General features: G+C 40.7%; 1 protein-coding gene across 4 annotated transcripts in view; it reads left to right on the top strand.

Moving 5' to 3' along the window:
* The window catches only part of dscamb (Down syndrome cell adhesion molecule b), a 136,287-nt gene extending 113,934 nt beyond the window's left edge, over nt 1-22,353 (top strand). Inside the window, exons 18-33 of one of the 4 annotated variants that reach the window (XM_022197205.2) lie at nt 629-775; nt 1,833-1,988; nt 2,088-2,221; nt 2,358-2,511; nt 2,688-2,805; nt 2,928-3,094; nt 3,999-4,097; nt 5,192-5,380; nt 5,753-6,043; nt 8,696-8,872; nt 9,425-9,455; nt 9,696-9,811; nt 9,900-10,049; nt 12,681-12,881; nt 13,306-13,608; nt 20,954-22,353. In XM_022197205.2, the coding sequence (XP_022052897.1) occupies nt 629-775; nt 1,833-1,988; nt 2,088-2,221; nt 2,358-2,511; nt 2,688-2,805; nt 2,928-3,094; nt 3,999-4,097; nt 5,192-5,380; nt 5,753-6,043; nt 8,696-8,872; nt 9,425-9,455; nt 9,696-9,811; nt 9,900-10,049; nt 12,681-12,881; nt 13,306-13,608; nt 20,954-21,504 (2,984 nt within the window). In that variant the 3' untranslated portion in view covers nt 21,505-22,353. Of the gene's footprint in view, nt 1-628; nt 776-1,832; nt 1,989-2,087; nt 2,228-2,357; nt 2,512-2,687; nt 2,806-2,927; nt 3,095-3,998; nt 4,098-5,191; nt 5,381-5,752; nt 6,044-8,695; nt 8,873-9,424; nt 9,456-9,695; nt 9,812-9,899; nt 10,065-12,680; nt 12,882-13,305; nt 13,609-20,953 lie in introns of all 4 variants that reach the window. The other 3 variants (XM_022197204.2, XM_051957816.1, XM_051957815.1) reach the window with 3 other exon arrangements.
* The last annotated feature ends 3,719 nt before the right edge of the window (nt 22,354-26,072 follow it).

Below are 26,072 nucleotides of genomic sequence, written 5' to 3'. Positions count from 1 at the left end.
ATCAATCAATCAAACTTTATTTGTATAGCACTTTTCATACAAAATTTGTAGCACAAAGTGCTTTACATAGAAATAAAAGGACAAAATAAATTAAAAATGAGAAATACAACCACCCCTCCAACCCACCAATCCACCTACAGCCAACACACTCACTTACACACACACACACACATACAAAGATATGTGGGACAGATTTTAACAGAAAAAACATAAAAAGAGGACTGAGGAAACACCATCTTTCATTAAAAATAAGGGAACACTGGAGCTAAGACTAAAATAACAATAAAAATAAATAAATAAAATAAATAAATAAAACTAAATAAATAAATAAATAAGATCAAATGGTATTGATAAATATGATTAGCTAAAAGCCAGACTAAAAAGGTAGGTCTTGAGTTTTCTTTTAAAAATATGAACAGTAGGCTGTTGTATAAAAAGGTTTCACATATTCAAAGAGAGGTTATTGACCTAATATTTTGTGTCAGCAGTTATTTGTGTGACTCATTTTGGGTACTCTGTGAAATGCCTGCGTGAGGGTACTCGGCCTGCAATCGCTGGTATTGCCTCTCAGAAACCTTCCATTAAGCCTCCACTTCAATACCTTTTTCTCCTCTCTTGACTCTGGTAGTACCGTCTCGACCTCCTGAAAATGTCCTGGCAGTGGCCAAGTCTCCAGAGGTCATCTCGCTCTCCTGGATGCCTCTGCCCAGAGAGGCTCTCAATGGAAACCTGCAGGGCTACAGGGTCATCTACTGGGCAAACCTTCCTGATGGAGGTAATAACAGTCACACAGACACACTTACAGAGACACTTATGTAATTTGGAGATGAAAACAGCGAACTTGTGATTCAGGAGAAAACTTTAAACCACTCGTTTTGTCTTGAATGTCGTCTCTGTTTCAGTGCTGTTGCCTCTTCATCGACCACTAGGGGAAGCTGTGGTTTTGTCATATTTTAATATGCTGCTGTGTGGTGTAATTTGTGTAAATGAAGCTGTTGTGTTTATATGTTTTTTTGTTGTCGTTTTGAGTTAGTATTATACGCCGTTATTTCCTTACAAAAAAACAGCTGTAAGGGGTAATAGTTGCTCATTAATCACTTCACATATTGTATATTTGAATCATTATGTTCGAGTTTTATAATAGAAAACACGAGTATCATCTTTGTCCAGGTTTTTAAGTAATTTTTAGCAACCTATCTGCACTCACTATATTGATTTTTGATATCTCAAGGCATTAGGAATACATAATTTATAAGATTATTTACATATTTGGACAATCTAATTTTCAAACCACATTATGGTTTGAGATGACAGTTTTTGAATGCTGGTACACAATGGAAATGCAAAATCTGTATTGCACAGAAGAGAATATTTCTTTTGCCTTTGAATGTATAGCAGTGTAGCAGTGATCCAACCCGCAGTCTGGCTGGTCTCCATCAATAATTCACAACGCAATAACTCCAGTCAGCCCTATTGCTTCAGCTCTGAGTGACAGGATATAAAGATAGTGGAGGAGAGGACATTAGAGCAAAAATCCAAGCGAAAAAAAGAGGTTTAGAATCCCAAAATGCATGTTTTGTTGAGCTACAATTCTTCATTATGCAAGAGAGCGCTCACCACATTTTTTACGCTTTCTCAGTTGGTTCACTCAGTAACTGGCTCAAATTTCAGCTTTCATCACAGGGAAACTGGGATATTTTGATAGGTTTTCAATGCTTATTTAAATGTTGTTGTTAGTATTCATAATAATCCCGCTAAGCTGCACCATACTGCTACAGTGTGTACCAATTTTAACACCCAGGCTTATTATCAAATCTCCTTTTCTGTGTCAGAACTGGGAGAAATAAGAAATGTGACCACCAGTCAGCCGTCTCTGGAGCTGGATGGGTTGGAGAAGTACACTAACTACAGCATCCAGGTCTTAGCCTTCACAAATGCTGGAGATGGCGTCCGCAGTGAACAGATCTACGTCCGCACAAAAGAAGATGGTATGGGCAACATTACCAAATATCACAAGTTGGACATATTGTATGAATGCAAAACACTAAAGTCAGGTCTGTGTGGTGCTGGGTTCTCTTCCTCCATAGTTCCTGGTCCTCCAGCAGGAGTGAAGGCCGCAGCCTCCAGCAGCTCCGTAGTGTTTGTGTCTTGGCTGCCTCCACTCAAACTCAACGGCATCATCAGGAAATACATCGTCTTCTGCTCCAACCTGCATCCGATGGTAATAGCATTTGTATACCACAAGATTTATGTGATTGTTTATCATGGAAAAAAATGAAACGACTTGATTCCTGCTCTGTGGGACGCTGCTTCTGCCCAATGATACATTAATCTTTTCCCTTGTCTGTGGTTTACAGGTGATGAGTGAGTTCGAGGCGTCTCCAGATGCGTATTTCTACAGGATCCCAAACTTGGCTCGGAACAGACAGTACAGCATCTGGGTGGTGGCTGTGACGGCTGCAGGTCATGGCAACAACAGTGAGAAGATCACAGTGGAGCCTCTGGCCAAAGGTACAACTTCAGAACTAAATAGTGATTTTTTTCGTCATCTGTTGGATGGTGTGATTATTTTGTAGCTGACATTTGTAGTTCAATTGCACGGTTTCCTCACTATTGCCTTCTAGATGGCATGAAAAATTCTCTTTTTGCTATATGAAGGCAGCTAAACTAACTGCTTATGCTTTCAGCTCCAGCCAGGATCCTGACATTTAATGGGACAGTCACCACTCCCTGGATGAAGGACATCGTTTTACCATGCAAGGCTGTTGGAGATCCTCCTCCTTCCATCAAGTGGCTCAAGGGAAAGTAAGTCACACAAAAACAGTTGTGTACTTCTGCAGACAGTACACACAGCTTTCAGGGATATCATGACAGTGTAGCAGCTGTTCACCAGGGCCTGTAGTGACTGCTTTCCTCTCTTTCCTCAGCACCAATGGGACTCCTACGCCTGTCCTGGTGGATGGTCGTCGCAGCGTACATGGCAACGGCAGCTTCATCATCCGCACAGTGAAGGCAGAGGATTCTGGGAACTACAGCTGTGTTGCCAGCAATAACTGGGGGTCAGATGAGATTACGCTCAACCTGCAGGTCCAAGGCAAGTCGTCATAGCAGCAGATATACTCCACTGATCACAGCCTCTTACTGAAATATCATAAGTGATACTCGGTCTCTGTAAAACTCTGCTACAGAAGTCTTCATTTATTACTACTAACACCAAACCATACTCTGAAATGTTCATACTGAGAATACTGCACTGCTCTTTTCTCAAACAACCTTCATGCATCCTTTTTCCACCTTTAATTCACTCAAATCACCCGGCCGAGGTGTCTCATTTAGACACTGTTCGTTCCTCTGTTAATGCCCCACCACATTGGAACAGTCTTCTCCCCCTCATTTAGATCAGTTAAATCTGTGAATGGCTTTAAACAACTTCTTAAAACACGTATTTACTTACTTGCTTTCCCTGGAACAGGGCTCTAATTTGTTTTTATGGATTTTCCTTCGTACCTATGTTGTTTATTTTCTTCTATATTTGTATTCTGTGAAAATTGTGTTCACTTTCTTGCTTATTTTAGGATAAGGGCCTGATTATTTTATGTTTACACCAAATTAAATACCTATCTTACCTTAGATGCATTGTTTGTCCAGGCAAGCCTTTCCTTTCCTCCTCGAATTCCTGCTGTTTCCTACCTCCATTCCAGACAAATCACTTCTCCCCAAAACTATTAAAATAACATATAAGTGCTATTTTTTTTTCATTAAGTGAAATGTTGAAGCAAGGAACACAGCCAGTTTAATTTCTAGCTTATATATCTTTGGAATTTGGATCACCTACTAGATTAAATAATATTTATTTAAGTTTCTGCTCCCTACACAGTGAGTAAAACAGTTTAAACAGTGTGATACTAGTCTGACTGAACCTTGAAGAGGATATAGAACTGAGTGTAACAGAAGTACTACGTGTGCAATGACCTTTTTGTTTGTCCTCCTATCCACAGTCCCTCCTGACCAGCCACGCCTCACAGTTACCAAGACGACCACCACATCAATCACATTGTCATGGATACCTGGAGACAACGGAGGGAGCTCCATCAGAGGTGAGGGTGTCACAGACGCACATACAGCAAATGAGACGGCAAAGTGGACAGTTTCATCACAGCTGAATGTGATGTACGCACCCACAAACAAGCTTCAACTAGATGCATTATCTGCTGCACGAAACCAATCACCTCCCTTCAGCTGTTTGTGATAGCCAATGTCACCTCCTCCTTCACTCTGGTCTAACACTCCTGTTCTTGTGCTTGTGTCTCATTATCTGCCAGTACAGCGCAATACTCAAGTCCTAAAAGGTAGATTAAAAAGCAGGAGGGAAGATTAGGTCCGTTTAAGTGAAAGATTAAAGCGCTCCATCTTAAAGAAAGCGCAATCACAGTGAGACTATTTGTGGTGATTTATCATTGCTCCTAATCATCGGGCTCCTGTCTTCAGAGCTGTAGTCGCTGTAGAAGCTGTCTAGGATACCTTCTCTGTGGTATTTGTTTTGCCTCCCTGCTCACATAATCAGCCGTCACCAAAATACACACACCTGGGCTTACCACTGTCTATTTGTAGCCGTGCTCTAGGGACACCAGTGATGGGGCTGGTTTGTCACACTGTCCCCAGACTCTCAACACAACTTCTGAATGAACTGCGAATGAATTATTTAGTTTTCATTCACAGTTGTTTGACTGGCAGAATTGGTCCTGTAGAGGTAAAAAAATACTTAACATGGACCAAATTTCTATAAAACAGTTGTAGTGTTGACTGACATCTGTGGAGAGATCTCCATGTCTGTTATAGTTCCTTGTTATCTTCTCAGTCATATTATTTTTAGAGAAACTTAAATAAAAAAATCACAAACAATCCCATATAACCTGTCGGAGTAACATTGTGGATTGTGACAGCTACAGGTCTAATTAAGTTTCTCTCTGGTTTTCATACATCACACAGCTATAGACTAAAGGCCACAATTAATTAATCTATAGATACATTTGTATCACTTATAATCAGAAGTTGCATCTGTATATAGGTTTTTAGTAATAATACACTTGTAAACTTAAAGGAAAGATAACAGACTTATTGTGATGTATTTTGCCCCAGATGTACAGACTCCCACTTCTTCTTCACTCATACCTTGTTCTTCTCTCTCCAGGTTACATCCTGCAGTACTCAGAGGACAACAGTGAGCAGTGGGGCAGTTTTCCCATCAGCCCTAGCGAGAGATCGTATCGTCTGGAGAACCTGAAATGTGGCACGTGGTACAAGTTCACCCTGACGGCCCAGAATGCAGTAGGGCCAGGGCGCATCAGTGAGATCATTGAAGCTAAGACCCATGGGAAAGGTAACCAGGGAGCTGAATTAGCTTCCTACTTTTTAAGTTTTGAGCCTCAGAATCTGCCTTAGTGCTGGGCCTGGAATCAGTCAAAGCAAATCTGTTGGGGACTCATGCTCACATATTTACTGTATATTACAGTTTATCTCTAATAACTCTAAATGGATAAGAGGATGAAATTAGATAAGGGAATATTTTCTTGTATTGCTAAGGCTAGACTTCATTTCAATTGATTAAAAAAAATTACCCAAAATTCCTCCAAAACTTACTTCACACTTCAGTGACTTTACTTACATTACTTGCAACAGTTATAATTTTGGTGCCAGACGATTATCTTGAACTTTGACACAATCACGTATGAGACGTCTGTGTTCTCCTCAGAACCCCAATTTGCCAAAGAACATGAACTCTTCACCAGCATCAACTCCACCAGGGCCAGGCTCAACCTGGTCGGCTGGAACAATGGCGGCTGTCCAATCACCTCCTTCATACTGGAGTACCGAGCCGTGGACTCCGCCACCTGGACCACAGCCCAGCGCACTTCGCTGACCAAGAGCTACATCCTGTACGACTTGCAAGAGGCGACCTGGTACGAGCTGCAGATGAAGGTCACCAACAGCGCCGGTTCAGCAGAAAAGAGGATCACCTTTGCCACTCTCAATGCTGACGGAAGTGAGTTTGGATTAATCAGCTTGCCTGCACATTTAATGAGGATCCTTTGATAAGGAGAGAACAGAGCCGTCAGTAGAAACCCAGGAATATAAGAACTTGTCAAAACGTAATAGGATATCCTGCTAAACTGACATGGTACTAAAGAAGTTAGTTGAGTTGACAGATGACACTATGAAATCGCAAAATACCAGATATGGTGGACACTCTTGTTTTGTCTTCTTTTGGTGTTCTTTATTATCATCTCTCATCAAGTTTAAGGTCCTGTTGGACATTTTTAGTGCTCAAAAAAAATTTGAAATTGAAGCTCAACTATATTTCACATCACCACACGAGAACAAAGAGGGATTTATGTAAAAGAAAAACAATTAGACTGAGACTAAGACTAGAATAGCAATCCATTATTTTAACTATTCACAATAATATTATGATTATATAGTACTTTTCCTGAAACCCATAAGCAGATTAAGAATGTCTGCAAAGAGCAACAATTATTACGTACCATGTTAAAGGACAATCAATATAAATAATACATAAACATACTTAAAAATAAACTCAAAAACAGCTCATGATAAAATGAGCAAGGTATTAGTTATTAAGAAAGACCATTCTGTAAAAGTAAGATTTAAGATGAAATTTAGAATGTCGTTAGGTCCAATACTAAGTGGAAGACTGTTCCTGAGACAGGGGCTGATAAAGCAGAAGCTCAATCCTTTGTTTTTAAATAGGACTCTGAAACTGCTGAGAAATAAGGAGTTTAGTTATAAACTCTGGTGCTGTTAACTGTACCACTGTTACCGTATGAAGTGACATTCTGCAGTGCAGTATGTGTTTTAGGATTATTTGTGAATCTAACTGTTTTGTCAGCCTTTGAACAAACTGACAGGTATCCTGACAGTTCTGTTGAGTAGGAGAATGGGGATGGTCCTCAGATTCTCCACGGGCCATGATGTAGCTCTATTTGCCTTCGGCTACAGATTGTGTCAGTCATGCACAAAGCAAGTGTATAATCTGTGAAGAAGGCTGGAGCCAGCGAGCACCCTGTGCTGCACTCTAGATTGTTAATTCATTTCTTTTGAAGAGTTTTTGCTGAGATGTGTAAGCTGCCTGTCAGGATGTAATGTGTGCATGTGTGGGCAGGAAAAGTTGTGTGGATGCTATTGTCAGTTTGACAGTGAGTCTGTAGCTCAGCTCAGCTGCTGAGCATCAGCCCTGGAGACTAACAGCAAATATTCAGCCCTTTACAAACCTGGTGCCCCAACCACAGTCAACTCTTCCACTATATTTTAACTGTCAAATTAAGGAAACAGGCATTAGGAAGCCTTCACAGATTTTAAGTTAATTGGAGATGTATTTTCTGTGGTCAAGAAAGTAACAAAGCAGAATCAGTATATCTGCAGAGGATTTAAATCTACTGGCCAGTTGTTTTAGGTCTTGTTTTGTTTAATTTTTTGTGTGTTGCCCTTTGTTTTTTTCTAATTCTAATATTAGCATTGCTTCTGACAGTGCGTGCATTTTTATCTTTACATGTCGTGTGCCAGCCCTTATTACAGTCAACCCAGTGCATCCTCAGATTGGATCCAACCAGCTGCAGCTCTGTTCACACAAGTGATGGATGACAACAGCATCAGTAATAATATATGTAAAGCTCAAGGAAGAGGCTAATAAAGGACCTAAATTACTTGTGTTTGAGGGATTCTTAGCTTTAAAAGTCAGCACTTAAAACACATGCTTATGGAAAATCAGTAATCAAAGCTTAATTCTTAAGCATTTTTTTTTTTATCCCGATGATCCTCTCTGTGTTGCGTAAAACATAATCTTCTTCCACCCGTTGCTTGCAGGAAAACATCAACAAGCTAAGTGGTGTAGCTTTAAACAAATGTTTCACATGAACATACCACTTTCAGGGCTGCTCAGTAGAGTAGTGGTTAGCACTTTCGCCTTGCAGCAAGAAGATCCCCGGTTCAAATCCCGGAATCTTTCTGCATGGAGTTTGCATGTCCTCCCTGTGCATGCGTGGGTTTTCTCCAGGTACTCCGGCTTCCTCCCACAGTCCAAAAATATGCTGAGGTTAATTGATTACTCTAAATTGCCCGTAGGTGTGAGTGTGATTGTTTGTTTGCATATGTAGCCCTGCGACAGACTGGCGACCTGTCCAGGGTGTCCCCTGCCTTCGCCCGAGTCAGCTGGGATAGGCTCCAGCACCCTCTGCAACCTTAGTGAGGATAAAGCAGTGTATAGAGAATGGATGGATGGATACCACTTTCATTCAGACTACAGCTGAGATAGCGTATCCATTCCCCCAATGCCGGCTTGTGCTTATTCAGTACGTACCTCAGAACCTTTTGTAAGCACTGGTTTTTCGTAGGGCTGGTCGGAGTGGAACCTAATTATTATATATCTGTTGTTATTATTATCATTGTATATGTGTTCTATGTGTAATAAATAAATTAACAATCTCCACTTATTTTAGCATCAGCTGGAAAGTGAAAACACGCAAACAAATAAATTCAGGCGTCAAGGGGTTAAGAGCGAGAATGTCACATCCCATCTACCAAAAAGACTAAAAAGCCAAGTAGCAACTTTCCACGAGGAGATTCAGATTCAGCCTTTTAGTGTTTGAGTTTTTAAATTACTCTGTGTATTTTCTTCCAGGTACCATCCCTCCCCTGCTGAAAACAGGAGATCCCATCTCAGACAACATGTCAGGCAGCGGAGGTCTGAAGATGGTGGTGACCATCACCTCTATTCTTGTGGTCGCTGTGCTGGTTTTTATTATGCTTATGGTGCTAAAGAGAAGAAGGAGGGAGCAGAGGCTCAAGAGACTCAGAGGTGGGTTGTAAAGTAAATGATATTATTAGATTGAGTATGAACTTCATCTCATCAAGTAAAAATGCAGTTTATCTGCTACAATTCTACAATTCTACAATTTAATTTAGCAGACGCTTTTGTCCAAAGTGACGTACAACACAAGCAAGAATTTGAAGCATAAAAAGAAGACCACACATTATTTTGTCCCTAAACACATTTGCATAGAAACACTCATCTATTTTATAAGCCGAGCATTTCTTTGTGTAAACATTCTCACCAACACACCCGTAAGCACACAGACAGAAGAAAAGCACTACATTCAGAAAGCTATGCAATTAAAATCTTTTGATGCTCAAGTGCATCTGCACCAATTACACTGTGCTAAACACAGAGTTTGCTTTTATAATCAAGAAACGTCAGTCGTTTTCTCTGTGTGTACTTTCCAATACTAACATGCTTTCATGGTTTTTTCTAAGAGGAACCATCAGTGATTGTGCTGTATTTTCACTGCTGAAGCTTATCAACTTCGACTGTACTATTATGGTTTTAACTGCCTCTTTGCTGACTTCACAGATGCCAAAAGCCTGGCAGAAATGCTGATGAGGTATGTATTCTTAATTTTAATTTATGCCCGCTGCCTTCCTTTAAGCAGGGGACATAAATCACTGTATGGCCTAGAGTTACAGTGCCTATCAGTAAAAATCAAATATATTGCATTGTTGCTGTCCCTCTTGCCTTTTTACAGCGACTTATCAACTTAAATGGAATTGAATTAGCATTTCTGCGATACAATGCAAAATCCCACAGCTGAAAAGTAATGAATTTTTCTCATTAATCTGCTCAGTAAAAACACGCGGACGCCAGACACAGTGAACAAGCAGCAGCAGACGCTAAGAATGCACATCGACATCCCCAGAGCCCAGCTGCTCATCGAGGAGAGAGACACCATGGAGACAATCGGTAGGATACTCAAAATGAAAACCTCGTGTTTATCGGAAACCATAAGCTCGATACTTATGACTCACTTTGTGCTCCACTTCTCTCTTAGATGACAGATCCACTGTGCTGCTGACAGACAATGATTTTGGTGAGACTAATAAGCAGAAGTCGTCCACGGTGACCCACACAGTCCACTACCAGTCTCTGTCCCAGGCCACCGGGCCACTGGTGGACGTGTCCGATGCTAGGCCTGGAACCAGTGAGTCCCACCACCGTCAGTGCTCAACATTTATTTCTTCTACTACTAATACTATTACTACTGCTATTTTTGTGCTACTAACAATAATATTGTGTTGAACAACTGTCTTGTGGCTAAAGTGGGGATTTTGTTAAATATGCTTGGCTCTGCATTTGTAAGTCTTACTCTGCTAATTCCCCCCCTGAATCTGCAAATGCATTCTTCTAGATGTCACCAGTCACATTTTATTGCACATTCATGTGAATTCCATGTAAGTAAAATAGCTTTTCAAACATGTCTTAGTTTAACTGTAGACTGTCCTCATACAGTCTGTGAGCCGCCTTTCAGCAGTGAGATTACAGAGGAACAGCAGCCGTGCTACACAGCGGCCGGCGGGCTTCTGGTGTTTGAGCTCCAGTGAAGCAGAACTGATGAAGAGTAGTGATCTCCATGCCTCCTCTTGACACGTTTTCATCTGATTGCCCTGCTCCAACTGGCCGGTTGGGTCTGAGTGCACTTGCAGACGTAGACACACACATTTAGTGATGCACTTAAAGGATTTTGTGCAGACAGCTGGCCAATACGTATTCAGATAGTATGACTCATTTAGACTTTTATTGCGCTTTCAGTATTGATAAGCACACAGTTCATTTTGTGCTAATTAATTGGGCTAAATTTCAAATTCTGTTGCTGATTTCAGAATTAAGCTGAGGTTCTGTAGATACAGAAGCAAAAGTTTTAGTTCCATGATCTTCCAAATGTCAAAACTTGCCTTTTTTTTTATTCATTTCCTGTTTAAACTCAACCATTTTTAGGTTGGATAGATACCTGTTGGCACGACATAATATAAACTAGAAAAAAATTGAAGAGTGCATCATCTGGCAAGGCCTGTGCATTATGTCTCAGTTTTAACAAAAGTGGTCCAAATCAGTAAATTTGGCGGGTTCTTGCTGCACTGATATATCTCTCCACCAAATGACAAACAGACAACATACCGGCACTGATCACACACCTCCACCTCAACTCTCATTTTGGGAGAGTGTATCAAATCAAAATTTATTTCAGTAGCCCTTTACAACAGCCCAAAGGGTGACCGAAGTGCTTCACAGTGAAAAACGAGAGAATAACTTAAAACAATACAGTAACTTAAAACAGGACAGCCTCACTCACGGCAAATTTAGAATAATTTTTATTTTATTTATTTATTTATTTTATTTAACAAACTCAAGGTCCATACAAATAATTGATTGAGCGCAGCACATTTTTGGATTTTCGGAGGAAGCCGGAGTACCCAGAGGAAACCCACACATGCACAGGGAGAACTCCATGCAGAAAGATCCCAGGCTCAGGCCGGAATGCAAACCAGGGATCTGCTAGCTGCAAGGCGAAAGTGCTAACCACCAATCCACTGTGCAGCCCGTAAAATATACAATAAAACAATAAAATACGCAGCAACAAAACAGCACCAAAATATACATAAAAGTATAAAGATATAAAATACACAGAGCAATACCACATCTGAGCGAATACACAAACATGGACACACGCCCAACATTCATCGTAGTCACACACACATAAGCATTTACACACAAGCAAGCAGTCACATGATTGGTTCATTTAACCTGACCACTGGGGCATGAACCCAGACTGCTGACTCAGCCCTGTTTTACTCCCTGCTGATGGCCAAACACCTCCATCATTTCATCCTTCCATCCCCGCTGATAGAATTACTCTCTGACCTACTACAATTACCAGCACTATTCTTCTCCGCACAGATCCAATCCAGTCCTCTTTGTGATTTGGCCCAGCAGTGCACAGAGCAGCAGCCTGTCTTGGTCAGGCTGAATATGACCCTATTTGTGTGTTTGTCTGGGCACAGTCAGAGTTTGTGATTGATAGTAATGTCCAGTGTTCACAGAGGGGATAAATTGCAGCTTTGTACCACGGCACGGCGGGGCTCATATACATTGGCCCTTCTTGAATTGCAGGAACAGTCTGAGTAGTTTGAGTCTCCGATGTTCCACATCTGAACAGCAGTTTGAATGTTTGCAGTTTCAGCTTTTATGACTGTGTGAATGATCCAAAAACAATTTCACTGTTATTACTGTCTTGCAACTGAAGGTGGGAAAATTGCTCGAGTGGCCCGTTGAAGATTAGACCCCAGCTGCTGGAGGCAAATGTGTCCCTGTGGGCCTCAAATTCTTCATTTGTTTCTGTGCAATGATCAAAGTTTTTATTTTATTTTGTTCTGGTATTGACAAAGAAGTTTGGAATTGAAAAACTTTCTTGGAGACTAATGTAATTATCAGTTTAATAAAATCTGGAAAGACACATTTGAGGTGGCAGTTTATACTGTCACACTCCAGATACACATCTGCTCCGTCAGTAAACAGTAATTTAAAATGTATCTAATGGAAAGTTTTATTTAAGCGCCCATATCTGTTGATTTTTAGATCGTTGAATGTCTGATCAAGGTATTAACCCTAAATATCTCAGTTTTGCAAATGTACAAATTTATCAGTAGATAATTGCCAGTTAAATCCATTTAAACAGAGAAATAGTTATTGTGGTTTCAGAAGACTTAAACAGAAAGATGGCGTTTCTGTTATGACATCTGTTCGTTAACAAATTTGCCCCATAAATTCTGCGTAGATCCCACTGCCAGACGCACTGCCAAAGCTGGTCCTGCCGCAGCACGGAGCCGCTACGCCAGCCAGTGGACTCTGAACCGGCCGCACCCCACCAGCTCCTCCCACACCCTGACCACTGACTGGAGACTCCCCACGCCACGTGCTACTGGATCTGTGGACAAAGAGAGTGACAGCTACAGTGTCAGCCCCTCACAGGACACAGGTAGAGTTTGGTGTAGCTAACCAAGACCAGCATGGACTCAACCTTTTTTTAGAATTAAACTTCAAAATTTGAGGCATGTGACAGGAATCATGTGGTTTTGTGAGAATGTCAAGCGTGAAGGTGTTTGCCATGGCTGTCATGTTGACTTCTCTGCAATCCAAAGCATTTTGGCTGTGTTTTTATTAATTTCAACGTGAAACTTTGGGGCGTATTCTCAGCTGAGGCTTCCAGGGTATGAATCCAACTCAAATCAATGGCATTTACCTTTTTCCTCTTGATCTATCTTTACTGTACAGTACTTAGTAAAACTTAAATGCCCCAAAAACCATATAAAAACCTGCACAAATACAGCAAAATCTAGAATTACATGCTACAATATACTTTACAATGATAATACATGTGTTTCAAAATGTGCAATCCTCAGATCGTGCACGGAGCAGCATGGTATCCACAGAGAGTGCGTCCTCCACCTACGAGGAGCTGGCCCGAGCCTACGAGCATGCCAAGATGGAGGAGCAGCTTCGTCATGCCAAGTTCACCATCACCGAGTGCTTCATCTCGGACACTTCATCCGAACAGATGACTGCAGGGACCAACGACTACACCGACAGCCTGACCTCCAGCACACCGTCTGAGTCGGGCATCTGCCGCTTTACCGCTTCACCGCCCAAACCTCAGGATGTCAGCAGGGTCATGAACATGGCCGTGCCCAAGGCGCACAGACCTGGTGAGGATGTGAAGTTTGCTACACCAAAAACACACACAGCTCATTTGTCTTTCTGTTTTACTTGCAGGAACTTAACACACAGCTCCCACTTTTTCCATTAAAGCTGTATAATTCAAACCATAAACTAGATTTTGCAGTTAAAGATTCCTTCAGAGCAGGTAAAACAGCAGTTTCAGAGCATTTGTGTAATAATGTGATGTATTCTGAGTGAGCCAGAAAATGTGGGCAGGATACAACTACAAGGAAAGTATTTAGTTGCTTTAGATTTGGTTGGATCGCTCAAACGAGAGCATAGTTTAATGGATGCACCGCTGCAGAGGTCTGTTTGTCTTTACCTGCACTTTTCTTACCCGTGTTGTTAGAGCGAGAAACAGAGGAACAAGAACAAGTGGATGAATTTGACCACAATCTGTAGAAATAGTTGATTATTTTTTTTTGCCAAAAGAGGGTTATTGAGATCCAAACATACACCTTCTGCTATTTATTGCCCTGCCACCCCAGATAGCAAACTATGGGTGAATCAATGTTGAATCTATGTTGAGACCTAACGTCGAAATTATACAGAAAGCGCAAGGTTGATAAAATGTTGAGTCAACGTTTGCTTTTCAACCATAAATCACACTTTTCCCAGATAGCAAAAGATGTTAAATCAATGTTGAATTAGGGTTAAGAAGGTTGAATTGTGGTTACGGTTGAAGACTGATGGTTGGATCAACATTGATTCAACAACATTTTGTCAACATTGAAGTTTGTGTTTAAAAGATATCATTGAATCTACATTGTATTTTGGTTTAATTAAAATGTTTGACAGGTCAATGTTTAATTAATGTTGAATCTATGTTTGCAAACATGTAATCTATGTAAGCAAACGTTGACTCAACATTTTATCAACCTTGTGCTTTCTGTATAATTTCGACGTTAGGTCTCAACATAGATTCAACATTGATTCACCCATAGTTTGCTATCTGGGACTGTAGCTACTGACACCCAAAAAATAACAGTTAGGTGTAATTTTGTAGGATGAGTCCACTCAGCTAAATCACATTTACTTCAACTAATTTATGTGTAGAAGAGGAAATATTTTTGTAAGAAACAACGTTCAAAAACCGACCTGGTCCTGACGTCTTTTTAAAACGCTACAGAAACTTTTAATGACACGAAATGACACGGGTGAAAACCGTAACTTCAAACTTCACCACGTCTGTTTGCGGCTTGCTGACAATTTTAGTAAAAAGAAGAAAGAAAAGATTCAAATAATTTTTAAAAAACCCTTCAGTACATTTAGCAGCTAGCAATCTGAAAAAGTAAATCAGAGACATAGTAGAACTTAGAAAATTACATTTTCGTTCGCTGTCTTTAAAAACTCTAATATTCCAAACAATCTTTGAGACCAACCTTTTACTTTCTCTTCTGTCACATATTTTAAAATTAAAATGACAGTAATTTGGCCTAATTTTGTAGCTACATTTGCCATAAGATTATCAGAAATCAGGTGATATTAGTTAGCAAACAGTTCTGTGTGGAAGCTTCTCTGTTACTCTGTTAACTTTTTACTGTCTATTTTAATCCAACTCTGATCAGTTTTCTATCCTGGGGTGGATCTCATTAGTCTTCACACTGCTGCTACATAAGGTACAGTCTCATTAAACCATTGCACAGCACTTGAGAGGAGTTTGTTGTTTTTTCCTAGGCCCTCTGTGGAGTAGCTCCTTTTAGACCCTTAGCACAGTAAGGGTCCCATCACATATCATGAACAAGGCCGTGGAGATGCTGCTTTTTCTACAGCACCCCAGGGATTCTCTTGTTAGAGGCCAGACAACTTTTTTGCTAGTAAATGATATTGGTTCTTAAATTACATGAAGATTCTTGAAAGCGTTTCATTATATCTGCAGTTTGAGGAAACCTGCTTTGCTCTGCTGTGCTCTCTTCTGTCAGGTTTTAGCCATCTTACCTTACATGACCCTCTGTTCCTCCCGGGAACTTTGCAGATCAATTACAAGGTCTGGCAGAACATGCTGACGGCTGCTGACCACACACAGGAGCACAGACGACGTTCAAAAAGACAGACACCCTTCTCCCTGACACATGTACACAGCTCTTCCATCATCGCTGCTGCTGTCATGTTACAGGGCGTCTGGGGTCACTGATAATTAGCAATGTTGGAGGTGTCCTGTTCGAGGACCAGAAATGTAGGTCTGTGTGTGCACACAAGGGTAGAGCGTCCCAGACTTGTTGGTTTGACCAGACAAGACTTGAGGCCATCAGATCTGCCTCTTAAGTTTCAGGCCTCATTATGCTTTGAACATTTGTGCATAGGACAGCAGACTCATATCACCAGTTTACTGGGGAGAGAGGGCAACTAAAGGCTATCTGTCTACCATATCTGGAGCCATTGTCACTCAGTACAAAACAGCCCTTTACCACCACACTGGAGACCTTTTAGTGTAATACCAGACTCTTAGGCTTTCAGGCTGGTGTGGTAGTGCCGAGTGCTAAGACCCTGGTGTCAGTTACGTTGGGTGTCTAGTGTAGGCATAGGAGTTCAGCTGTGGTGCCTCTACAGTTTCCTGGGAGGTTGTCAACTATCTGTAAAGAGCTGTGTTTGAACACTGGACAAAAGACACAACGATCAGGAGGTTTAAGCAAGGAGCCTCAATGTTTAATATATATTTTATTAGAGAATTGACATTTTCTGCTTTTTCAAATGAGAGCTAGGAAGCTGAGGATATACAGGTGTCAAAAAACAGGTGCTGTTGAGATTCATGAACATATCACAAAGACAGACAGAGAGAGAGGGGTTAAATTTATACTTTGTGTTACCATCAAGAAGTGATAACCAAAATGCCAAGGGTCACTGCTTTGCAAAAAAAAAAACCTTTAGTATATTTGCTTTCTATACATTTTACCCCTCAGTCTTCAACAGGGCATGCAAAAACAAATAGCAGTTCTCATATATATATATATATATATATATATATATATATATATATATATATATATATGGCTGCCAGACACTAAGAGCAAATTGTCACAGGTGCAGTTAAGCATGTGGGCGTGTCTCTCAATGAATTTTAACAGGGTATCAGTTTTTCAAGAATGAACAAAATCATCATTAACTATCAGATATTCATAAGCCTACAAAGAAAACAATCATGCAGAAAATCACCCAGTTCCATATATAAAAGTATATATAAGCATGTCCCTCTGCATTGCCCATACTTACTTCAAAGAAGAAAGAGATGAAGAGGGAGTGTGAGGGGATTAATTAGAGGTGGAAGAAAATGAGGAATACCCAATGGTCAAGCATGGTAAACAGAACCATGGATGAAGATGGGACTCACTCAAAGCAGTAGTTAGAGAAGTCTTAGAAATTTCTAGGAGGGGAGGGAGGAAGTGCTACCAAGAGAAGCATTTTGTTTTTTAAAGCTACAATGGATCCAGGCCTGAATGAGGAGCTGAATTATGTTCCATGTGATGGCATCATCCCCCTAAAATCATTCCCTCACACTTCTTGGTATGTGTGGCAGTTTGTGAATATTTAGTTGTTCATAGTGATTTCTAGTCATAGAAATATGGACAGCTTGTTAAAATTTATCTAATCAGAGACACACCCATATGTTCAACTGCACTTGTGATAATTAGCTCTTAATGTCTGGCAGCTGACTCCATCCTGATATAGATCTGTGAGCTGAAGCTTGTTTTCTGATGCCATGATGCAGACTGTGAGATGCCCACAGTCCATGGCATCACAGACTCATTGTCTTTACTATATGTGGACAAATCAAAGTGTTGTGCGTTGAAACTCCCTAAAGGCTCCAGATATGTTGAAAGCTTTCTGAACTTCTTGTTTTTGGACTTTGGTTTGGATAGTTAGGTGCTGCCCACTGCTCAGTCTTTATGCTAAGCTAACTCTGACTTCTCATTGTAGTCTATATTCAACGGACATAAATGGAAGTCAAACTCTTTCGAAAACAGTCAATTTCCCAAAATGTCTCTCCACACATGTAAAGTGTATTACTATGTTGAAACTCAGGCCTGGTGTGGAGGCCGGTTTGCCTGTCAGTGAGTGAACAACCCAGTTTCAACCCTGTGTTTGTCTCCGTTACATCTGAGTGGTGTGGTCTGACCTCACCTGCTCATCACAAAGGTCAGAGGCAGAAATACAGCTTCTCCTTCCATGTAACCAAGCTTAAGTGTTATGAGAGTTCCAGTTTATTTCTTCTTCTTCAGTCCTTTATAAGAGCAAATCCAGTGGGCCTGTGTCCCATTACGTGTTCTTAGCTACTCACAGGGCCACAGGGAGCAGTCATCCTTTCATAGGTCTGTAAATGTGTTGCATGTGGATGTGTGAATGACGCACACAACATAGAAACACAGGGCAAAGAATATTAACACATCAACCTTCACAGAAGACTAAACTGATGATGCCACAGACACTTGTGCAGACTAATGGTTTGGCAGAGTTACTGTTGTATTGTGGTTACACATACCATTACTGTACAATCTGCAATTTACTGGCTGATGAATTTTCAAACTACATTTCTAATGAGCTCCCACAGAAACACTTAAATCTATATTTAATTCAATTAACACTCCCAGCCATTCATCATCTTCGCTGGCACTAATAGGGCTTATTATAAAACACAGTAAATTATTCATTCTCCCTGTGAACCTAGAAATCCATTCTCCAAGGTCACATGTTGAACTGAATCTGCAGAGGCGACCTCCTCTGTGCTCGCATTAGCTCTGAGTGGCTGGCGGGGAGTGTGTGTACGTGCACGTAGCGTATGTACTTACATTTGTGCACACGTGGGCTGTAAGACATGTGAGAAGTAACACGTGTTGAAAAGCGATTTTAGCGATGAATTGTACACCTGTAAAACACCGTAATTACGATCTCTGGTCCTCTGAAAAATGAATGCTTCATTACTAACGAAACAATGCAGATGTTCCTCAGCTCATCAAGTAAAGAATCTCACCACAGACCACAGGATCTGGCAACCCAACACCCTTTTGTGATGGGTTAATTTGCTCTGTTAAATATATAATCGGTTCAGGAGAAGGGATACAATAACAGTAAACTCACTGAACCGACAGTCTCTACCTCTCATCCAGCACCTCAGAGAATTACTTAACATTTGAAGAGACAGCATTTAATCATGGTTTAAAGATGTTAAATCTGACCTGGTTTATCTCGCTACAGGCCATGACAGGCTGTTCTGTTTATTACAGTACAAAATAGGCTTTCAGCACAAAGAGGAGTGAGATTTGACAAGCAAGAATTAAAGTTGTATATGTTGGTTGGTTGTGGAGGCATCGTTCATCATTCAGCTTCATCCCAGTTAGAAAAGATAACTGTAATCATTGCATCAGCTCCGGGTGATAACGGCAAAGATAACATTGTGATTTTCATTTTCCCATTACATTATGTTCTGCATATTTTTCCTGATAGCAACTATTAAATCAAATAGATTCACACTTGGAGAAGATTGGTATTACATTAAAATAATGGTTATGTGAATCATAATCCCAGTAGGCCCCAGGGTGGGCAAATGTAACAGTGTGACTGTGTGAGAGAAATATGGATTTTCAGGAGTCTGTGCCTTTACTTTAAATTGAAAGGAAGGGATGTTATTATTGATGTCTGTGGAGACAAATTAGGAATTACCGGGTGAGAACATGCAGTGGACACACAGTGGGATCTCAGAACTGCTGCATTGACCCGATCCCAATCTGTATCCACACAGACTCTACAGACGCCTCCCTGGTAGATGCATGAGGGTTTAGTGCTTCCCCACTGTCTAATGGCCAAGTGCACAGGGGCTCTCATGTGGACTTTTGATGCAACTGTCCACCTTTTCTGTGAGCCTGCAGATGTTTCCTGAGGACCTGCCCATAGTTCATAGCAAAATTGGTGATGTATCAGTGTGATGTTACAAACCAAGCATGCATAGTGCAGGGAAAATAATGTTATTTTTTTAAATTCTCAGTTGAATTGTTTGTGCTTTTACCACCACTATTTGATGTTCAGATATTCATGGTTTGTCTTACTTTTGGTAGTTTGCTAAAATCTATAAACACTGCAATGGCACAAAAGGATGTAAAGACCTAAGCAGGTAAACAGACTATTAGGTAAAATCTATCTTTAAGTTCACTTTTTAAATAATGGAGATGTGCTGTTTCCAAGCAGCATGTTCTGTAAGAGGGGCTGCTCAGTGGAGTAGTGGTTAGCACTTTCGCCTTGCAGCAAGAAGATCCCTGGTTCAAATCCCGGTCTGGGCCCGGGATCTTTCTGCATGGAGTTTGCATGTTCTCCCTGAGCATGCGTGGGTTTTCTCCGGGTACTCCGGCTTCCTCCCACAGTCCAAAAATATGCTGAGGTTAATTGATTACTCTAAATTGTCCGTAGGTGTGATTGTTCGTCTGTATATGTAGCCCTGTGACAGACTGGCGACCTGTCCAGGGTGTCCCCTGCCTTCGCCCAAGTCAGCTGGGATAGGCTCCAGCACCCCCCGCGACCCTAGTGAGGATAAAGTGGTGTATAGAGAATGGATGGATGGATGTTCCGTAACAATAGTGTGCTCCAACCCTTCTTTTTGTACAGTTTTGAGCTTTTCCCAAACCATACACACCCAAGCACATGGGTATCTCTCACAGTCAGAACGTAAGCTCATGTGACGGCAATAAATACCATCTTATCTTCTACAGCTGAAGCATGCACAAGAAAGCAATGTCTGAGATTTCAGTTTCCTTATTTCCAAGCAGCTGACCATAAATTCAAGCTGCACAAATCAATATCTATACAGTATGTCAATAATGAATCAAATGAATATGCCTAATATTAGAGGTGATGCTCAGCGATGAACCCACACAAGAATTATTACCCCACGCTATTCCCCACAGCGCTACAAAGCATTTTAATGCCTTTCACCTCATTGCCTTGGTTCATGGCTGTTGTGGTTTGTTCTCACTGCTCTCATCCTTGACTCCAAATGCAGACACTAGCTCATTGTTTACAAAAGAAACTTGAAAGTGCTCACTTTATTCTCTGCCGATCGTGTCAGCCAGCAGTCAAGCAGAGTTAGTAGATAGCTGGTAAACATACCAGACTTGAGTGTTTAGCAGCTAAACAGGCAGGTATTTCTGTGTGTAGCTGGTGGAGTTTGTGTAAATGTGCAGCTGTTTGTCTTCATGTTAGCTACATCACCCAAAAACAAGGCAGTCAATGGGGCTTTTGAGGATTTTCATTACTGTCCAACAGCCAGAACATCAGAGTGTACAGACATGCTGTCATTTAACTACATCTAAGTTGTGACCTGTTTCTCTCCTCTGTGTCGCCTCCCAGGAGGAGAGTTGGTCCACTTGCCGCCTTACCTTCGTATGGACTTCCTGTTGAACCGTGGCGTGCCTCTGCCAGCCCGAGGTGGAGGGGTCAGCAGCAGTAGTGGCAGCAGCAGCAGTGGAGGAGGAGGAGGAGGAGGGGGAGGAGGTGGTGGAGGATCTGGAGGAGGTGCTGGAGCGAGTGGAGGTGGTGCTGGTGCTACAGGGGAAACCAGAGGAGCAGGAGGTGGAGGAGCCATGGGCCAGACCTGCCTGGAGCCCCAGAGGAGCCGCACCCTGAAGAGGCCACCTCCCATGGAGCCCACCCCAATGGAAGTGCCCTCACCCAGGGAGGTGCAGCAGTGGCAGCCAGGAACTGCCTCCACCCTCCCCCACAGGGATGTCCGGGAGAGGGGAGAGGCCCGGGGTGAGGTCCGAGGAGAGGTCTCCTCCTCAGGAGATCTAGCCCAAGCACAGGCTGCCAAGCTCAGCACCTCCCAGGAGTCACTGCTGGACTCCAGAGGACACCTGAAACAGAGCAACAACCCCTATGCCAAGTCTTACACTCTGGTATAACACTGGGACACACTGGACTGCTTCAGACAACAGGACTACTGCAGACACACTGGAGGAGGAAGGACAAGAGACGGACGACAGGCACAGGATGGCCAGTTTTCCACAACAGAAATTGTTGTATATAGAGCCGTTTCTGACATGCGTCTGAAGTGGATGCTTTTCTTTGAGTCTGTCTTTCTTTCTTTCGCTCTTTTCTTTCTTTCCTCTCTCGCTCTTCTCTGTTGCTTTCACACTTTTCATTCTCTCACACCTCGCTCCTCTTCTGATGAATTTTCTCTCACAGTTTTTATTTTCTACTTGAGTATTCTTTTATTCTAAAGTGACAAAATATGAGGATTGCCAAAATGATTTATTTAAAATTTGAGAAAGAGAAAAAATACTATTGAATTTATATCAAGGACAATTATAGTCATTATTATTATTACTATTATTATTATATAAAACGGAAAATATCTAAAAAACAAGTTGGGAAAGGGAGGAGGACTGTGGAGCACTCTGCAGGAGAGCATTGCTTTCTTAATTTATTTTTATTTTATTGTCGCAATGTGATGAAATCTGTGATTGGGAAACCGAGGGGGTTTTTAGCACTAAGAAGAGCCAATGGAGGTGGAGAATGACACTGGACACGACCGCCAATGCTGACCAATCGTAATGTTTTTCAACCTTTCTGACGACTGCATGGCGACTGATCAAATGACAATTAATAGGAATGGCTGGAAATCCAAAAAAGAGAATTTTTGTCACACTATGAAATTATACAATGTGAATATATATAAAGAGATCACTTTTATTTGTGGATATTATGGGGAAAATGATTTGGTTAATAAAGTCCTTAGTCATGTTTGCACACATCTGAGTTTGATTTATACTGTTCGACATCTTTTCTTATCCGTCTGTCTCTTTCCCCGCTATTATTTCTGTTCTTTTATCTTGTATTCTTGCATTACTCTTATACTTTACGAGATCCATCATTTATTTAAAAACACTATCTGTGGTGTCCAAGAGGGAAATGATAATTCACTTTAATTATTCCCACCAAGAATCACGCTGAAAATTGCAATCTAATTAAACTAAAACTGCATTTATTTAAGCACCTCATTTTAAACGAACAAGTTTGTGGTTCCTGAAGTTTTTGATTTGTGTCCCCTGAAAACAAATCTGTATCTTTTCCCCATTTATATGCAAACTGTTTCTCTTCTCAGATTATTCAATTTGAGGAAGAAACTTTTATATATAAAAACTATCCAGTCTTTCATTAGAAATGAGAAGTGAAACAGAAACAGCATCATATTTTACAGTCCTTTATATTGTATATTTTGTTGCCAATCATGTTGTGATCCCGCTGGATTTTGTTGTTGCCCGTTCTTTTGGGAACCACAATGCATTTTGACAATTGAACCATTTTGTTTGAGTGGAAGTACTTTAAATTTCCTTATAGCTCGTCGTCACTTTTCACATTCATTGCTCTCTCCTCCTTTTCTCTTACCTCAGTACTTTCATTCACTTTTTGATGTCTGTACGTATCTTCTCGATACTTTATGGTTGGTTTGAGGAATATCTACACAAAAGTTGTGTGAACACGATGTCACATATTCAAAATAGAAGCCAGATGTTGCCTGTTAAAACCTGCCGACCCTCCTGGCTGGAGGTTGTCTGGTCAAAGGATCCATCTGTTGCTGTCCAGTAAACCTTAAAGCATCCCCAAATTAAATTTAGCAGAACAGAAAAGGTGATTGATCAAACATGTCAAGTGTCATACTGAGTCATTTGCGCCCTTAGACGTCAAATCCGTTGCCACTGGATGGACTGGAAAGGGTCACTCAACTGATTGCAGCTGTCGGTTTATCATGAGCTAGAAGTGAACGGTCTCCAAAGTTTCTGTCAAACTGAGACCAGCTAATTTACAACAGAGAAAACCGTTAGAAACTTATGGTTTAAATAAATGGAGTGACATAAGAAGTGTGGCATTGATTTTGACTATTAAGTTTATAAGCCCTGTATGTAAGTACAGAACTAAATCTTTATAGTACTCCTAACTAGAGAATACTCACTACTTAGAGAGTTTTTTACACATACTTTGCATTTCCCATTATAATTCTGCTTGGAATGCTCTATTCAGAACAATTTTAACAACAACCTTCATTTATAAAAAGTCAGCTTTAAAGTCTATTTTAAAGTAACAAAAATGTGCCCTGTACAAAAATGGATCCAACAGTAATCCTTTAAGATGACCTGTATGAAGGGATTATTTTGAAGGCTTTGTTTTTATTTATTTTTTAAATTTTCACAATGTCAAATGACTAGCAGTAAGAACTACTTTCTTATCAACGTTCCACACAAACCGAGCTTCAACATGCAAATTTACAGAGAAATAAGAAAACAAATATGCCATGTGTACTGAGGATTTGCGTAGAAGCTGTTTTCATGCGTAAAATAATCGGAAAAAGGCAATTCTCTCTTGGCTGCGTCCACACAGCAGCAGGAAGCAGGTAACCAGGAAGAGCAAACTTGGCACAAACATGAGCAAACATGCATTAGAACATGTTTATATTGATGCTGTGTCACGGTTTTGATCAGCAGATGGCACTGTGCAGTCATTGAATCAAGTCCGTTTGCTGCTTACAAGTAGGGAGCATGTGGACTTGGAGGAGGTGGAAAGGGACGGTTCAGCACCAAAACTATTTGCGACAACCTGGAGAGCAACATCAAGGGCAACCTGGCAGTCTATTCCAGCGAGTGTCTGCCATTTCCAGGAGCACACCACCCTGAAGACGGTGAATTATTCATGCCAGAGCTGACACTGGGACCTAGATCAGGTTTACACTGAACGCTGATCCCCACAGCACCAGAGAATGTGGATGAGACAGCAGACTCTGGGAAAAGATTGCATGCACATCAGTATAAACACAATATAGGTGTAACTATAAGTGTTTCTGTTGCTTGGCAGAAATAAAGACAACTGTTATTCTGCTTTGAATGTGCATGTGGGGCAACTAAAATCTTCTGTTGCATTCGCACAAATTAGCTGTCAGGCCGCTGCTGATCCACCAGGAAAACTTTCTATAAATGATTCCAAGAAAATGGTGACACTAGAAATAGCATTTAGAGCAGGCGAATGACAATAATTGCAGTTTCTTTTTAGATCTGTGGACTCCCCTCATTGGTCCGTGGTGGTGTAATGAAGATAGACGGCCCTGAGAACACTTTGAGCGCTCACTTGCCCTCATACATTAAGACGAGGCAGGATGGAAGTGAGAGTGTGACTTTCCTCCTGGCTGCAGGCCATCATCACACCTCCCACCATGCTCAGCCACACAGAGGGAATCTCTGAGATCAGGGACAGGAGGAGGAGGTTTAAAAGCTGTAACTATGGTTCAATGGTTTCCTGCTTTTGTTTAATATGTTTTTCTTTCTTTTACATTTTTTTAGATGTACCCCAACCATGTCAGATAAATTCAAATACCCCATTGTGCAACACCAAACCTCACTTCCACAATGTGTGCATTTAGGGTGTTTTTAAGGCGGAAATAACATTGCAATCCTAAATGTTTGATTTTCTATACAGTTGGACTAATTGCCTTTTATACTGTCCACTACTTGACTGAGGCCGGATGTTTCTAGTGTTTATCTATTAAGTTAGCAAAGTATTTTACCATTTTACTTAGATATGTTCACCATTTATTTGGTATTTTAAGTTTTCATATTAATCCAGCACTTTCAGCTAACCGTTTTGTCTGTTTTATCCATTATTTTTCAGCACCTAATGTTACTCCAATGTTATGTATTTCACTTCAAGTCAACTATTTGTTCCTTTCTACTTGGTACTTTTAACTCATAATTTTAGCTTTTTATCTATTACTTTTTCTTTTTGGCTATATCAACAATTATCGTGTAACCAAATGCTAATTTTAGCTATTTGTTAATGATTATGACTGTTCTTCTAGCTTAGCAAGCTAATTCAAGTTTATTCACACTTTAAACTGTTTACCATTTTTGCACAGCTTTGGTTTTAGCTAGTAGAAAAAGCTTAGCTATCTATTTTACTCATCGATGACACTTTGCTAACGTATCTGTTCAGACGTTTAGCTATTTCTTAATGGTTCAGCCTTTTTTTTTTTTGCTTATGCTAATGTTGCTTAGTTTTTCTTTTTATCGGATACTTTTAGATATCTATTCACAATAATTATTTATTAGTTTAACAAATTATCAAATATTTTTAGCAGACTATATATTTTTAGCTGTCTATTTACAGATTTGACAAACATTTTTAGCATAGTTATGAATTTACTGATTTTTCCATCACTTTCCAGAGTTTTTTTCACTATAAAGCCTTGCTTGTTGAATAATATTTTTACACCTGTAGACTTTGGTGTGACAGCAAACTACGATTGGTAATATTTACAACAAGCCTTTATGTTCCACTGTAGAGATTTTTGTTAAATCTGTCAGATGAGGACACCATAGCGTGACGTGTGATGTCAGTGAGCGGAGGCAGGTTAGGAATAGACCAATGTCCTCCCAACTGGGTTCATAATGAGGTGCCTGAAGAGTTGGCAGGAGACAGGGGG

Source organism: Acanthochromis polyacanthus, chromosome 13 (assembly GCF_021347895.1).
Source record: "Acanthochromis polyacanthus isolate Apoly-LR-REF ecotype Palm Island chromosome 13, KAUST_Apoly_ChrSc, whole genome shotgun sequence".
NCBI lineage: Eukaryota > Metazoa > Chordata > Actinopteri > Pomacentridae > Acanthochromis > Acanthochromis polyacanthus.
Note: the sequence above shows the minus strand (reverse complement) of the source record. Positions and strands in the feature narration are given on the sequence as shown.